General features: G+C 50.4%; 6 protein-coding genes across 6 annotated transcripts; 5 read left to right on the top strand and 1 right to left on the bottom strand.

Annotated features, from left to right (window-relative positions):
• Positions 1-569: 569 nt before the first annotated feature.
• On the top strand, positions 570-2,336 carry Z518_01307 (uncharacterized protein; the record flags this gene model as incomplete). Its single annotated transcript, XM_013421908.1, has 4 exons — positions 570-753; positions 809-1,114; positions 1,168-2,003; positions 2,058-2,336. The coding sequence occupies 4 exons, from the start codon at positions 570-572 to the stop codon at positions 2,334-2,336; spliced, it is 1,605 nt and encodes a 534-aa protein (XP_013277362.1).
• A 383-nt stretch (positions 2,337-2,719) lies between these two features.
• On the top strand, positions 2,720-3,822 carry Z518_01306 (uncharacterized protein; the record flags this gene model as incomplete). The annotated part of the gene is made up of 2 exons (XM_013421907.1): positions 2,720-3,301; positions 3,370-3,822. 2 exons carry the CDS (start codon positions 2,720-2,722, stop codon positions 3,820-3,822), a joined length of 1,035 nt encoding a protein of 344 aa, XP_013277361.1.
• Positions 3,823-6,158: 2,336 nt separating this feature from the next.
• Z518_01305 (uncharacterized protein) lies at positions 6,159-8,053 on the top strand (the record flags this gene model as incomplete). The annotated part of the gene is made up of 3 exons (XM_013421906.1): positions 6,159-6,344; positions 6,406-6,700; positions 6,753-8,053. The coding sequence occupies 3 exons, from the start codon at positions 6,159-6,161 to the stop codon at positions 8,051-8,053; spliced, it is 1,782 nt and encodes a 593-aa protein (XP_013277360.1).
• A 2,232-nt stretch (positions 8,054-10,285) lies between these two features.
• On the bottom strand, positions 10,286-11,084 carry Z518_01304 (uncharacterized protein; the record flags this gene model as incomplete). The annotated part of the gene is made up of 3 exons (XM_013421905.1): positions 10,286-10,601; positions 10,718-10,844; positions 11,000-11,084. 3 exons carry the CDS (start codon positions 11,082-11,084, stop codon positions 10,286-10,288), a joined length of 528 nt encoding a protein of 175 aa, XP_013277359.1.
• Positions 11,085-12,351: 1,267 nt separating this feature from the next.
• Positions 12,352-12,756, top strand: Z518_01303 (uncharacterized protein; the record flags this gene model as incomplete). The annotated part of the gene is made up of 1 exon (XM_013421904.1): positions 12,352-12,756. The coding sequence occupies one exon, from the start codon at positions 12,352-12,354 to the stop codon at positions 12,754-12,756; it is 405 nt and encodes a 134-aa protein (XP_013277358.1).
• A 1,665-nt stretch (positions 12,757-14,421) lies between these two features.
• Z518_01302 (uncharacterized protein) lies at positions 14,422-15,625 on the top strand (the record flags this gene model as incomplete). The annotated part of the gene is made up of 2 exons (XM_013421903.1): positions 14,422-15,382; positions 15,438-15,625. 2 exons carry the CDS (start codon positions 14,422-14,424, stop codon positions 15,623-15,625), a joined length of 1,149 nt encoding a protein of 382 aa, XP_013277357.1.
• Between the last annotated feature and the right edge of the window lie 104 nt (positions 15,626-15,729).

The following is a 15,729-nucleotide window of genomic DNA, read 5'->3' as shown; positions in this document are numbered from 1 at the left end:
CGTCATTGTTCTCCTCCTCCATCTTGATAAAAGCAATGAAATCCCGGTCAAGGGCCGTGAAAGCGGTAAATGCCGTTGTGAATTCTGCCACAGTTGTCTGATCCCAACCTGCACACGAGACACCACATAACCGAGAGCCGAAAATGTCTTCATTAGCACCGGCCTATGGCCGCTCCCCCAGGTTGATCGACTGATATGCCGAACGAGAACATTCCTTGGTCTGTCCTTAAAAGAGCAGTCTTTCTCCGAATGCTTGTGCGGAGCACTCCAACTGGGGCATATTTACGCCTTCGGGCTTTCGGGACAACCCCGTGGGGAAATGAATCTCCGCCACAGCTCCCTCTCGAGTTCCGTCAACAATATGGCGTATCATCAGGGTGACTAAAGCAAAGCAGCGAAGGCTCGAGGCCTCGAGACGGCAAAACCGAGTATAAGATGAACTCGAGTTCCCACCAACGTGGCCTCCTCTTCATCAGCTTAATTGAACATCTCGACAACACCTTCGTCGTACTGGCCTTGCTCATCACCTCCCCCCACCAACCTGCGACAATTTATACTAATTCGCCACAATGTCTTTCGAAAAGACGTCCAAGGCTCTCGACTCCTACAACGAGGAGCAGGTCGAGACCATTGTGGAGAGCAGAAAGAGCACATCAGAAAAGGTCACCGAACTCAGCGGCATCGAGGCCACGGCGGCATCCAAGGCGGCCTGGTTGATCTCCATTACTGTTTCCATTGGTGGTTTCCTTTTCGGTATGTTCTCCCACCGAGAGATGTGGAAGTTGGCTTTCAATTGATCGACATACAGGATACGACACTGGATATATCTCTTCGGTGCTCGTTACAATTGGAACATCCCTCGGCCACAAATTGAGCTCAAGCGAACAAGAACTTGTCACCTCGTTGACAAGCGGAGGAGCTCTGGTCGGCGCTGTGTTTGCCGGTCTCTCTGCCGATCGCTATGGTCGCCGCTGGCCCATCTGGGGAGCTTGTCTCCTTTTCGTGACCGGCACCGTCCTCCAAACATGCGCGTATCACGTGGGGCAATTTGCCGTTGGCCGGTTCGTGGTCGGTCTGGGTGTCGGTTCAGCGGCCATGATTGTCCCTTTGTACAGTATGTATCCTTGGAACAGGAGACATGAGAGCCGCATACTAAAATACAGGCAGTCGGTGAACTGGCACCGGCCAAATATCGTGGACGAATGATTGCCTTCAACAATATGAGCGTCACCTTTGGGCAATTTGTCGCCAGCGCGCTTGGTGCCGCCTTCGAGCACGTACCCGGAGAAGGGTGGCGAGCAACCGTCGGTATCGGAGCTGCTCCACCCATCCTTCTGGCGGGCCTCCTGTTGCTCTGCCCTGAATCTCCAAGACAGCTGGTCGCTCACGGAAAGCATGATGCCGCAGGAGCCGTGTTGTGCCGTATCTATCCTACGTCCACGAGTGAGCAGCGTCAAGCCAAGATCGAATCGATCGAAATGTCCATCCACGTGGCCACTGAAGCCATGTCCGACGATTCCCTCTGGATCACTTTCAGCCGAATTTTCACCACGCCCTCGACCGGACGGGCAGTGTTGACAGCATGCGTGATCATGGCCATATCTCAACTGGGGGGGTTCAACACTTTGATGTATTACGCGGCTACTTTATTCTCGATTGTCGGCTTTACCAATGCCACCGCCGTGGCGATTACCGTCTCCGGAACGAACTTTGTCTTTTCGATTGTGAATCTGGTCCTCGTGGACAAATTTGGCCGTCGAATCATCCTCGCCGTTACAGTCTTCGGGATGTTCACCTGCATGCTAGTCGCTGCTATTGTATTCCATTGGATCCCCATCAACAAGGACTTGGTTTTGGAGTCGAACAACGTGGGCTGGCCGGGTATTGTGGTTTTGGTTACCATCATCTGCTATGTCGCATGCTTTTCCTCCGGTGTGGCCACTATTGCTTGGATCGGCACCGAGCTCATTCCTCTCGAAGTTCGAGCTGTCGGAACTATGCTGGTAACGTTTGATTCCTTGTGCCGTCTTGTTCGGGAAAAAAAGCTGACTGTCCAGAACACCGTCACCTGCTGGTCCACCAACATCATCATCGCCTCTACCTTCCTTTCCATGATGAAGGGCATGACGCCTAGCGGCGCCTTCGGATTCTATTGCGGTATCTGCTTCTTCGGTTGGGTCTTTATTGTCTTCTGCTACCCCGAATGCAAAGGCATGCCCCTCGAAGCCGTTCGAGAAGTCTTCAGGAAAGGATTCGGAGTCAGGTACTCCAAGCAGTGGCAGCGAGAGAATAAGCATATGGCAAAGGTGACGGTCAATACTTCCTTTGGACACTGAGAGCGATGAGGAGAACCAGACATGGTGAATCTTTCTGGTGACATCCTGCGGGCAGGAGCCGACTGTATGTAAAGCGTCTTTGGGATGTATAGATAAAAATGGGACAACGACTCGCTGCGATCTTGGTCCTCTCCTAGTAACTTTTATTGATGGCCGTTGAGTCAAGAAAGTTGGACGAGAGTATGGGTCCATGAAATGGAGCATTATTCGAGCGAGGCGGTCTTCAGGTTGAGCCGCCCGCCGGAGCCGCCAAGGCTAATAAAATACCGAGTCCCAGGCTGCGCTTCTCAAAGTATAATGCAACAAGTACCCGTCCTAGTTTAACCGTCCGTCTCGTCAGACTTCCTGATCCTTCTCTACAAAGGAAAGATCGCGGGTACTCAATGCGCGCACTTCGACCTTTGCTGTGGCGTCAAGCTCGTCGCATCACCAGACATCCGCCCGGGTACGGTCGCCGGCAGCACGACCAATATGGCCCTCACAAGGAATACTTTCAAACCCCCGGCCAGATGCCGATTCCCGAGCCTCTTCCCTACCAGCATGTGAACATTCCTCACACTTCAAGTGTACCTTCGGGCCCCTCTCTTCTTACGCGCGCCTTTCGATCGGTCTTTTGGGTAGCTCTCTCGGGAACTATTGGCTTCACAGCTGGAACAGCCTTGATAACCTGGGAATACATGCAACCACCCTTCGAACCGGGATCTATTGAAGATCAAGAATTGTTAGACGAGATTTCGGATACGTTAGAGAGTCATCCTCTAGTGGAGTCACTTCGTGGAGCAAATTGGATCGAAGAGAACTTTTACGCTGGTCGCGTCAATGGCCCAGGGAAAGGGTTAAATTTCGTGTCACAGAAGCTTGCTGGAACACAGGGAATCACAATGAAGACTTTCAAACATCCTTCGCAGAAGTGCACAATGTTGGTGTTTTTCCTGGGCTTTGGTATGGAAGGCTGGCCTGATGTGGTAAGTCTCACAAGGATCACCGAAATTGTTCGCATTCAAGTTTGGTAGGGCTGACTCTTTTGGCATAGATCCACGGTGGAATCGTCGCCACTCTCGTCCAAGAAGGGGTCGACCAACATTTGCACAACTTCTATCAGGACCATGGGAATCGACGGGCGTCCATAACTTCCATCGACTTCAAGAAGCCAATGCGACCGGGTGACATTTATGGAGTTTTCGTTCCTCCGGCCGAGTTCGTATCGGATCCCTCTGAACCAGAAGTTCAACTGGGGCGGGTTCTGCCATTGGTCCTGAACGTCGAAGCCCCACCCCAAGTCATGGTTCAATTTGACGAACAAGAAAAGATAGAGCAGCATATCATCGATCTTCATTCATCCGATGCAGAGGGCAGCATACATGCGGTTGCAACTATCCAGGTTCAAATGGTACAACCCCATGTGGACGAAGCTAGGCTTGCTGAAATTGATGCGAACACCACCATTCAGTCAGATCACCCTTGGGGGCGCAAAGAAGACCCATGAAAGCACGACATACACCCGGCAACCACCTTCAAGTTGGACCTTGAAACACGTCCAATTCTAAGCAGAAGAGTCGGAAGAGATATTCAGCAAAGGATACCAAAAGGTGTCAGAGCATCGCCAGCCGCGAATCTTGTCGATTTAATCGTCTTCATGAAATCTAGTCGCCTTTTCCCGAGTGCCGACAACATGTTGCACCTGATGTGTGACAAATTTGGTCTTCACCGACACGTGCAATTCTTTCCGCGGTGAATGAGATACCGATACGCAAGTCAATCAAGGGCGCCAATGACTCGAACTGGGAGGGACAAGGTTAGGACTGGGTCGACCGCGGAAAACTTTCGTTGAGATTAGGGGGGAGAGTTGCTGGATGTGCAAGGGACTGACTTGACCATGTCGACACGTGGATGGTGCTTCTGGATCAGGCGATGAGGGACGGAGCGCCGTGAGACTTGATTTCGTGGGGGTTCACGGGGCAGCAAGCTGTTGAACCATCCGAACGGAATGGGTGGCCTGGAATAGGATTGGATAATCAAAGGCGGTCTCGGTTAATTGTCGATACGCATGAAGAATACCGAGGGACCAGGTGGGCAATTGGCAAGTGTGACTCTTCGAGGCGAACGAGCAACATGCCAGAAACTGGAGGATGTTCTCTAGGAGGACCGGGCTTATCCCCACATTTGGCAATGGCCGTTGCCCGTAAGACTTGGCGAAAGATGGAACGAGTTGAGAGAGGCAAGAGTTTGTCAAGTGTCAAGCATCAACATGCTCTGGATATTGCTACTGGCGAGACCCGCCGAAGGGGGATCTGGGGAATTCTGAAGATCATATTTGGGCTCTACTGTTTTACCCAGAGATCCATGAATCTTGATATCTGCTTCAAGTTAAGTGTTCCTCTTCTTTTCCGCTAGTAGATATTCTCCTGCGCTAGGCCTACCTATTCCCAGCATTGTATCCTCGATAACGTGTAGCAGCGGTCTGTACTGCGACACGGTACTCCCAAAGAGAACCACAGATGCCTCGGCAAGTTGGCGGCTATCTTGGAAAGTTTTCGGGTGGTCAAGGTTGATTTCAGCTACCGCGAACCATCTAACCCTTTTTGCTTTTCTGGTGGAGGTGGACAGCGGCCATTTAGCGAGCTGGCGGGACTGGAACTGCGGGGAAGTGGATCATTTTGGCGTCCAAATTCTGGAGAAGAGGAGGCCGGAGGATTTAGCCCAGCGAAGAGTCAATCTCGGTGCTTCAGATGGTGATCGGAGAGACCGAGTCAGGACATACAGTAGATTGTCGTTGCGCAGCCAGTAGTCAGTCGTCCAATCAACCCACCCATTTGGAGAAGTTTTTGGTTTCTTTGTTTGGGGTCATGTACAAAGTCTCCCCCCATTGCTTGCTTATCTCATTAGCCTCCATCTGACTTGGGGTTAGCCTATGCTTGGACTTTGCTTCGGTATCAAAACCTGGGAGATAGGTGCTGTATTTATCATGCGAGTACGGGAAGAGAAAGGCTGGGGATTATCAAATGGTTGACCTCTTATCAGCAAAGCGCCTTGTTCGTCATCCCTGCAATTCCCTATAGTTCGATGATATCCAGCAGGTAACGGGCTGGCCGAGCCAACCATGGCTGGCGGATGAAATCTGGACGCTGCTTAGTAGTTCGACCATTGTCATCACTCATCCTGCATTTTGATTTCTTTCCCAATAGTTTCCTTCTCATGACGGTTGGTACCTTAACCGTGTCTTCCCCAATACTCTCTTTCTCTCGATCTCCATTCCACAACGTGGCAAATACTGGTCCATTCTAGTCTTGTTTCTCTTCCAATCAGTGTGTCTCGACCTTCATTGCCTGCGTCCGGCATGTGTCCGGCCCAACTTGTCCCATCTCCACCATCTCGACCAGCCGGTCCTCCCCCTCCTGTTTCTCCTCCGGTCTCTTCACCCACTAGTTACGTTTACCGGACGCCATGACCAGCTTCCTCCAATGTTCGCTTCATACCCGGTCCCCCAGCATTGGGTCCCGCCTCAGCCGTCGTCCACAACGTCAATCCCTATCGAGAGTTAAGTCGAGTTCAAATATCCACAATGGTTCTGCTACAGAAGTGAATTAAATAAACCTTGTCTTCACACTTGGCTTCTCCTCGTACTACCCGAGGAATACATCAATCCCTCTTCTCTCCCTCGTTCGGGCCGACCTCTTTCGTCTTTTTCTTCTGATCAATCTACTTCTGTTCCATACTCGTTATTGACCTTTCCGGTCATCGATCATTCTACATACCTTGGACATTGTTTCCGCGACATTGCTTCCGCTACATCGTTCCTGCTACATCATTCTGTTGCCCATCATGACAGCGCAAGAGGATAGTGCCAGTGCCAGTGACACTCCTCCCTCCCCCGTCGTCGACAAGGAAGTCTCTGCCCATGTCGAACAAATCCATACCAATGAAAGAATTCCCGGTCATCCTGGTTATTATGAGAAAGATGGTCTGCGGACATATGGCGACGACGAAGATCATGACCATGAGCCTCCTGTGAGTGTTTACTTCGCCTTTGAGACAGGACTCTGGCATATTGACCTCTGTCCGTTATAAGATGACTGTCACAAGAGCTTTGAGCTTGGTCGCTATGGCGTTTTTGTGGACTGGCTCCCAAATTCCCGTTTATATCCTCGGAGGTATACCGCCCTACATTTACGGCGACATTGGTGGTGTTGATCGCTGGGTTTGGTTCGTCCTGGCCTACCTGGTCGCCCTGGCCGCCATCTGCCCGTTTGTTGGTTCCATTTCCGATCTCATTGGTAGACGATGGGTCGCTTTGGGAGGCTCTACCCTGCTCATCATTGCCATGATCATCTGTGGCACAGCGCACAGCATGAACGTCTTTATTGGTACGCCCCTTTTTACGCCGTCCTTCGGTTTCCCCAACTAACCTTGGGCCAGTCGGTATGACGTTCTCGGGAGTGGGCGCCGGTATTTGCGAGTTGACATCCTTGGCTGTCACTGCCGAACTCGCTCCAACCCGCAAGCGAGGAAAATACGTCTCCATCCTTGTCTTCACCATCATTCCCTTCTGCCCATCGGTCCTATGGGCTCAATTGATTGCCAACCACGCTGGATGGCGATACTGCACACTTCTCTGTGGACTGTGGGCCTGCGTTGGGTTTGTCGGGACCGTCTTCTTCTACTTCCCTCCGCCACGGCCTAATTCCCGCGGCCTGAGCAAGAAGGAAATCATTGCCGAGATTGACTTTATGGGTGGTTTCCTGTCCATCTCGGGCATGATTGTCTTCTTGGCCGGTTTGCAATGGGGCGGTTACCAATATCCGTGGCGTTCGGCTCACGTGTTGGCCCCTCTGATTATCGGCGCCATTCTCCTCTTCATCTTATTCCCTCTCTGGGAAATCAAATTCGCCCAATTCCCTATGTTCCCATCACGAATGAAGAAGGAAGCCAGAATTCTCACTCTGACCTTGATCATCACCGCCATCTCTGGCGCCAATTTCTTCTCCGTCATCATGTTCTGGCCTACTCAAGCTTTCAACGTTTACGGCCACGATCCGGTCGACGTTGGTATTCGAGGTATTCCAATCGGTTTCAGCATTCTCACCGGCGCGTGTGTCGTCCTATGGCTTCTATCGGTCTTCCGCGGTCATAATCGTGAGCTGATGATCCTTTCCTCGGTTCTTATGACGGCGGGATGCGGTGCTCTCGCCGTTGCCGACCGATATAATCTCTCTACGTTGTGGGGTCTTCTTGTCCTCGCGGGCCTCGGAATTGGCGGAATTGTTGTCCCTGCCTCCATTATGACCACCATTATCTGTCCCGACGATATTATTGCTACAGTCGCCGCACTCACCCTATCCATTCGTGTCATCGGCGGTTGCATCGGCTATACCGTCTACTACAACGTGTTTGTCAACAAATTCGTCCCAAATTCCACGAAATACATTGGGGGTGTCATGGCTACCGAACTGGGCATTACCAACGTCACTTACATCACGGAGGCCATCGAATATACTGCCGCCAGCTTGCTTCCAGCTCTCAAAACCATTCCTGGTATCGCTGGCAATGAGACTGCTTACGAGATGGTGGTGCTTGCTGGTCAAATTGCCTATGCCGAAAGTTATAAATATGTGTATTTGACCAGCATTGCTTTTGGTGTAATCAGTATCTTGGCCAGTATCTTCTTAGGCAACATCAACAAATATATGGATGACCACGTTGCCGTGGTTATGCACTAGCCGGGAGGACATCAGGAATGGGCCGGTCATGAATGTGGATCTGGCATCGATGTCTCTTGATGCCCATTACTCTCCATCTCTCGATGTCCGCACTCATACAGGGCATGATATGATTGAGGAGAAGGGGGAAAACCAATCCGGCATCGTTCGGAGTATTGGTAGTACATGAATATTCTTCAATTCAATATACCTTTCACGTACCTTGATCTGTTTTTGAGTACTCCGAGGGAAATTCTTTTGGACCTTGCGCTGTAACAATCTCTTGGAAACCAGCGCAGATCAATAGTTATACTGATATGGAACAGGAGGGACCAATTGAGATTCAATCGTCCGGTCCTGACGAAGCTCGGATTATTAAAAAAAAAAAAAAAAAAGGAGAAAAAGAAAAGAATTCCACTATCTTTGATATTCTTGTTGGGAGTTATCGGCGGTTCCTCACAGACTACTCCAACGCGACACTTCTGTCATGCCAGTGACCAATTTGTAGCACTGAATGAAGTCTCTGCCAAATTGTTTCATATTTTCTTTGGCCTGTCCTTTCAACTCATCCATCAGTCGGCCGAACTTCCTTGTCCTTGTTATCCACGGCTGTATTGACTTGGACCACGACATCGAGCATCTTCGTCACCAGGTCATGGTGCCCAATACCGAGACGGATTGAGATCTGTGAGTCCAAAGTCCTCGAAGGAATGATACGGCTGAGTTCGACAGCGGAGGGGAAGAATTTATTCGCGGCATTTTCAAACCTTTCAAATTCTGGAATTCTTTATTGACCGATTTGCCGTGCATGCGGGCGTTGGCTTTGTAGTAGCCGAGCACATTGCTCCCAGTTTCGGTACTGATACTCGAATACATTCATTCTCTGGGAGATGCTGCCGCTGGAGGCAAACAAGTAGTGAGATGGGCTCTGTGAAGTTAGACAACTAGTTGCGCTTTGACAGCAGAGTGAACTCATTGGAGCGAGGCGTCACCAGCGTTGTTATCTATGTAGTGAGTACATAGTACATGCTAGTATTAAAGCGGCAAGATCGATAGTTAGTGGAGATCGCTGGCAAATGAGGTGACAGAAATTCCGGTTAAAAGCGCACTATATTTATCGCTAAGTACGATAGCAGCTCCGTTGGTCTTTCAACGGCATGCATCCTACACCCTCAGTTTTGGATTGGAAGCCGCAGCAGAGTATGATATCGCTTAGGCGTCCACTCATTTTCAAAAGTGCCGAGTCTTCAAGTTCTTGAGCTCTAGGCGTATACGACTCGGCGTCGGCTCCGAAAGAACAAGCAGCAATGTGAAGCCCGCTCCATTCAAACTATCTTCCGCGGCGGCCGGGGCGACCAAACTCATCACGGCGAAGATGAGGCTAGTCAAATGCTTTTTGGATTCGAGACTTTTGCATCGGTCCACACTACGGCCCTCGCTACTGTCATTGCAATGTCGGAGAAAGTAGATATGATTCAAGAGAATTAAAGCGAGGTCCACGTGTGTCCAATCTCGCTGAGGCTGTTTCTGGATTGCTAAAAAGGGACCAAGGGTACGACTTACCTACATACTGCACTTGCTTTGTGGACGCGGGTTCTTCTCGAATTCCTCCTTTCTCTCATGCGGATCCAAAATCGCACCGGCTATATCACGGAACATCGTCCAAACGTACTCAACTCCTTGAAATAGACCTGTGGCGTTTTCGCCCAGCTCATTGAGGACAGTCGAATCCGGGGCAATTCGTTCCCTGCTCTCCTCCATCCCGATTCACGCGCACGGAACATTTTCTTGGATAAATACGATCCGACAATTGTCACTGCCATCATCAATTGGCCGTCGACGAGTCTGGAACCTTCTTTTCACTACGCTGACAACTCGTCTGACTACTCGACATGAGGACTTTCAGAGCCTTGTTCGTATACATTTCCCTCGGAAGGGGAGACGCGAAACACCAACACCGCAAACAACTTGAAAGCCTCGAAAACGCCTACAGAATCGAGTCCATATAGTCGATACTTTTGGAGATGCCAATTGACGGGTGGGTTCCGAGTGAGCGGTGGGAAGAAACATCAAGGCTCATCCCGTGGTTCATGAGCACGTGGTCAAGGATATTCGAAAGGCACAGGGCCCCGAGCTCACCGTCATCGGTTTAAAGGTACTTAGGCCATTTAATCTCTCAAAATCAAAAGAGTCATGACACAATAAACCTCTTAATCTTTTCAAGAAGAAAACAAGCTCGTTCATTCAAGACGTTCAGAGATCCATCCTGTCCAAGCCACTCAACTCTAACTCAGCCAAGGTCTCTCCGCCGGTGTCATTCTCGTCACTTGTCGTCAGTTCCGAGTCCTCTTTGCCGTCGACATCCTCAAACCACAACCTCACACTTCCATACGAGATGCATAGCTCCTCTCCCGCTTTAATATCTCGTATGGCCGTATATACGATAACGTCGGTCTCGGTGTTTCGTTTCCATCCCACATTTTGCGCCCGGATTGAGTGATTGAACATCGATCCCAAACCCAGAGCGAGTGCTTGGGTCATGGTTCGTCCGGAATCGGCGGGCCAATAGCTGTGAATGCAGTAAAGGGTTGGTGAGTGCGGAAGCAGACTGACGGGGAGGCAGACAACTTTGACGGCCACGAGGGCGAGAGTATGAGCATAACAACAATACGGTTATGGACTTACTAGGTGTAGTGCTGCAGACAAGTATGTTGAGTATGTTTGGCGACTTCATCCTCGCTGAAGATCAGGACCGGGCTGACCTCTACGACTGTTCCGGTGGGGATGTTTTGTATTGCAAAGACTCCTCTGCCTAGAAACGTTAAATTGCGGCTTGTTTGTTGGGGTCAGGTCAGATTGGCAATATCGTTGCGCAAAGGCTGAGTTTCATGTTAAAGGGGAAAAAAGAATATCGCGCTCTTGGTATCATGTCATTCTTTAATTTTCTCGTAGATGCGACCTACCTACCTTTCGGAGTATTCATGACAAGGACCAGGCCCGGTGTTCTCGACAGAGGTTGATCTCCCTCGAGAACAGGGCCATTTTCTGGCATCTGCGGTTGCCCAGATCTAGTACGGTAAGGGGAAGAGGGATGTTTATGGAGAAGGACATATGAAAGTACATAAAATAGTCATCATAATAGAATGATGTATATCGAGCCTGATAGACTGTGGAGTCTAGAGAAGGAATGTGTTGTTGTTGTTCTATCTAAGAGAGAGCAAGACGAAAAGAAGGGCGCAAGTTGCCAAGCCAAACAGCCTCACGTGACGTTGCGAAGGCAACCAGTCACGTGACTGGCCAACAGAGCCACCAATAAAATCACGTCGGTTTGGATGGTGAAATTTGAAGAATCGAAAATGTTTTCCGTGAGAAAGAAAATCCGCAGAGTCTCAAAAAGGTAAAGCGTGGTTGTCTCCAGGAATGATGTCAGCTATTTCCTTCCCCAGCCTTGCACCCAATTTTTGCCCCTTGGCAGGTTGACTGAGCTTCGATAAATGATGGCCACCATCATCAACAGCAGCCTCGGGTTGCTGTAAACTATGGTCAATCCATTTCTGTGATTCCTCGATGCCTACCTCAACACGAAAAGTGGTGTGATTGTCTCTCTCTCCATACTCTCGCAAGAAGAGGTTGACAGAGGTTAGTTAAGCACAATCCCTCTCAACTATGTATACGATCACCCGAAATGCGGGATTTTTCATCCCCCATCACATAAGATGCCAGGGAGTCTTCCGTCTTTCGGTCGGTGAGGCTCAGCATCCGTACTCCTTCCAGGCCCCCGCCTTCTTCCGAGCACTTCCGCTGGGCTTCAACACCCAATCAACACCAACTCTGCCAGCCGCAGCCTTGCCAATCCAAATACCCTGCATACATATCCAAGCTGCTCTGACTGGCTTCTCGGCGCTTTTGGAGTCCCCAGATCCTGACACCCCGGGACCTCGGATCACTGAGTGCGATTTTTGGCCTAGTGTGTGATGAGCCATATGACTCAGCTATACCGAGAAACGGGAGGGGCATCGACGTCATCGCAGTGTTCGGTGTGTGGCGTTTCTGGATCCTGAGCTCGGGTTCGCGTCTGATGGGTGTCAGCGACCGGCACCGGCGTGAGAGAAGCATAAGTATATGATCAGGCCATCGTGTTTGGCCATCTTATGTCTCTAGCATTCAGAGCATTTGTGTTCCTCACAAAACCCACCTCCATATTGAGACCTAACCGGTCACGTCTGAAATCACAGCATCTCGTCCTCACCTTCCAATCTGACACCTTAAACAAAGCACACCTCAACTTCAACAACGCATTATAACCAAATACTATCAAAATGGCAGAAGGATTCAACGGTATGGCCATGGACCAACCCGCTGGCGCATCCAAAACCAACCCCTACGCCGCCGAATCCTGGCTCGAACCCTGGCTCATCAAACACTCGGAATTCTATCGCAAACACCTGACCCGCGACGGTCGACGCGAAAGCAAATCCACCCGCCGCCACAATGAGGTCGCTGAGGGCCTTGAGTCGAGAAAGAACTCTGTCGCCGCACCTACTATCCCAGAAGCTCAAGCTACGAGAGCCATGCCTGCTCCAGCCGAACAGTCGCCGAGACAGAGTGCTGAGTCGGAAAATGAAGATACTCCGGCTGCAGCTGCCGAACAAACTTCGACTTCAAAGAAGGATAAACTGCTTCACGGATGGAGAAAGAACATCTCTTGGTTCCCTCATCCTTAAATGCACAGACATACCTGACCTCATCCGCAACATGATACAATACACCATTGAGAAGGAGGCTGCTTTTCGAAAGATAACTCGGTACAATGTCATCTTACCTACCCGAACTTGTTTGCATTGCGAGAGAGGAGGCGTGTGAGAGGGAAACATTGCATTAGATACCCAGGCATCTGCCCTTGCATTTGCATTTGATTTGATTGATGCTCCACGGAGCGATCACACTGTATTTTGTTCTTATTAGTTCTACCATGACTATTGCATAGCATTGCAATCGATCTATTTAACAGTTGAGTACAATTTACGTCCTGTTTCTCTCAAGTCGTTTTCGAACTTCTGGCTCTTTTGAGGCGAAAGAGTAGAGGGCATACCACGGAACCGACAGAGCAGAGGTTCGACACGGATTCAGTGATAGCCGGTTGGTCCAGTGCCACTCTCCAGTTTGCTGGTTGGTCTGGCCCAACATCAGGTGGCTTCGGATGATGGATTTGAAGCAGGTTTCCTCCTTGTGCCTTTCATCGGAATCTTTCGTTGATGTATGGGCCAATCCATCTCTCTGAGTAAGTGCTTCTTCTGTGTTGTGGCAATCCGACTGTCAGTTGCTGAAGTGGTGCTCTGTGGCGTCACGGTGCCATGAACAGTTCATATGATGACGACGATTCATTCGAAGGACGCCACCCCTGACAATATGATAGTGTAAAGATCATCGTTCGAGTGATCACGGGAGTGATCCGAGATGCAGGCCACAATTCCTATGACAAAGTCCGTATCATCTATTCGGCATAGTCTGCCGCTGCAGCTGCCGTGTCACTTGTTCTCTCTTTCACATCCTTGGGAGAGACAGTTTTACGAGGAAAATGGCGACAGGGACCGGAAGATATCCAAGATCTGTTTTGCTGGTTTGATCGTGTTAGTTCGAGGTGGTTGGGTCTGCCTACCCGCTGGATGGCGTGATTCAATAGAGGATTTTCTGGGCCGGGGGGTTTGATTCGATGCGGACACCCAAAATATCCGCAATCGGCAGCGGCCAGCCATCGTCAGCCAAGTTTTGGCAAAAAGGGACTAGAGTGTGCCCCAGTCGAAAACACGACTTCTCGACCGAGAAAGGCGCCTGACCCTGAATTCGGAAGAAAAGTCAATAATGCGTGTCGACGCTTTTCGCCCGAGAGAGTCACTTGGCTGTGGGGGCTCTCTGCAAGTTTCACGTGCCCTCGGATCAGTGCATTAGTCTTCTTCCCAGCTAGAGTGCGGACTTTCTTCCAATCAGCGTAACCCTGCGGCCATCAACTTCGGCCACATCTCCTCCCCGAAATTGCAACATCTGAGGCCAGTATTCCGGAGGCTCATTGTAGGAATTCGTCAGCGCATGAAAGACATGGATACCATAGAAGACGCCTGTAGGCTGACTTGCATCCACAGCGCAGGACGGCCAAAAACATATAATCTCCCCCGGCCGCCTCCCCTCTGCCAAATGAGGATTGAATGTCTTGTCTTACATCTACGAAGTTTCCATTCAGGCCCCTGCGGCGCCAGAACACCTTGAATCTGCGTCTCCCCACCTGAACCGTAGTCCGTGGTTCAAACATTTTTTTTTTCCCCCAATTTATCTTCACGCTGACAGCCTCAACCCAGATCATAACCCTCCCTCCAGCCTTTTCGACTTGCACAATGTCTACTCACCAAATCGTCATCATCGGTGCCTCTTTCGGCGGCCTTGGTGCTGCTCACGGGCTTTTGAAGACTGTCATCCCTCAATTGGACGGCAAACAGTCCTACAAAATCGTCCAGATCGCCCCCCATGACGAGTTCTTTTGGAAGATCGGTGCGCCGAGAGTGATTGCGAACCCTCAATCCCTCCCCCTCGAAAAGGCTCTCCTTCCCATCGCTCCTGGATTCAAAGACTACAAGCCTGAACAATACGAATTCATCAAGGCCTCCGTTACCTCGATCGATCCCTCCGGCAAGACCGTTCACACGAGCACCTCTGCTTCCGTCCATTACGACTCACTGGTCGTTGCTTCGGGTACGAGTTTCGCAACCCAGTTATGGACCGTGTCAGATGGTGCCGAGCCTCTGAAAGCCGCCATTGGCGACGTTCACAAGAGATTTCCAGGCGCAGATTCCGTCCTCATTGCCGGTGGAGGTGCGGCGGGTGTCGAGACAGCTGGTGAATTTGGTGAAGTCTGCGGAAAGAAGAAGGAGATCACACTCTTGTCTGGAACCACCCATCTCTTGTCCAGACTTCACAACAAGAAGGTTGGCGCCGATGCTCAATCCCGACTTGAGCGGATGGGAGTCAAGGTCATCAACGACAATGTTCGCGTTGTCGAGCATACCTCGGCCAATGGCAAGGAGGTCTTGAAATTGAGCAATGGCGAAACCAAGACCGTTGACATCTACATCGAGGCCACCGGTGACAAGCCCAACAGTGAATTTGTCCCCCCAGAATGGCTGGATGATAAGCAAAAGGTCAAGACGGACCCCCACACTCTTCGCTTGAGCGTTAATGGTGTCATTGGTGTCTACTGCATCGGAACAGTGGCCAGCTATTCTGACGGCGCTATCATCGATGTCAAGTTTGCGCTGCCAGCACTCTTGGAGAGCATGAAATTGGATCTCCAAGGACAGGGTACACATCTCCTCCCCCCTGGGCGTCATCTTAAGCTTTACTGACAATACTTCAGCTCCGGGCCCTCGCACCAAGAAAATCTACAAGAAAATCACCAGTGACATGCAATTCGTCCCAATCGGTTCGCAACAAGGTGTTGGTGCCGTTTTTGGTTGGAAAATCCCTAGTTTCATGGTCAAAATGATTAAGAGCAAGGACTTCATGATTGGCAATGCTGTCAAGACCATTGAAGGCACTGCTTGATCAGTATTGTCGTCGTTGGTCCGTTTCAATGTGACATTTTGTTCTGCGCGCTTTTCATAGAGATACCCGGTTTTCTCGGCGACAATAGAAAAAGACGCCCCTTG

This window comes from Rhinocladiella mackenziei (assembly GCF_000835555.1).
Source record: "Rhinocladiella mackenziei CBS 650.93 unplaced genomic scaffold supercont1.1, whole genome shotgun sequence".
NCBI lineage: Eukaryota > Fungi > Ascomycota > Eurotiomycetes > Chaetothyriales > Herpotrichiellaceae > Rhinocladiella > Rhinocladiella mackenziei.
This window is presented reverse-complemented; position numbering and strand designations above follow the sequence as displayed.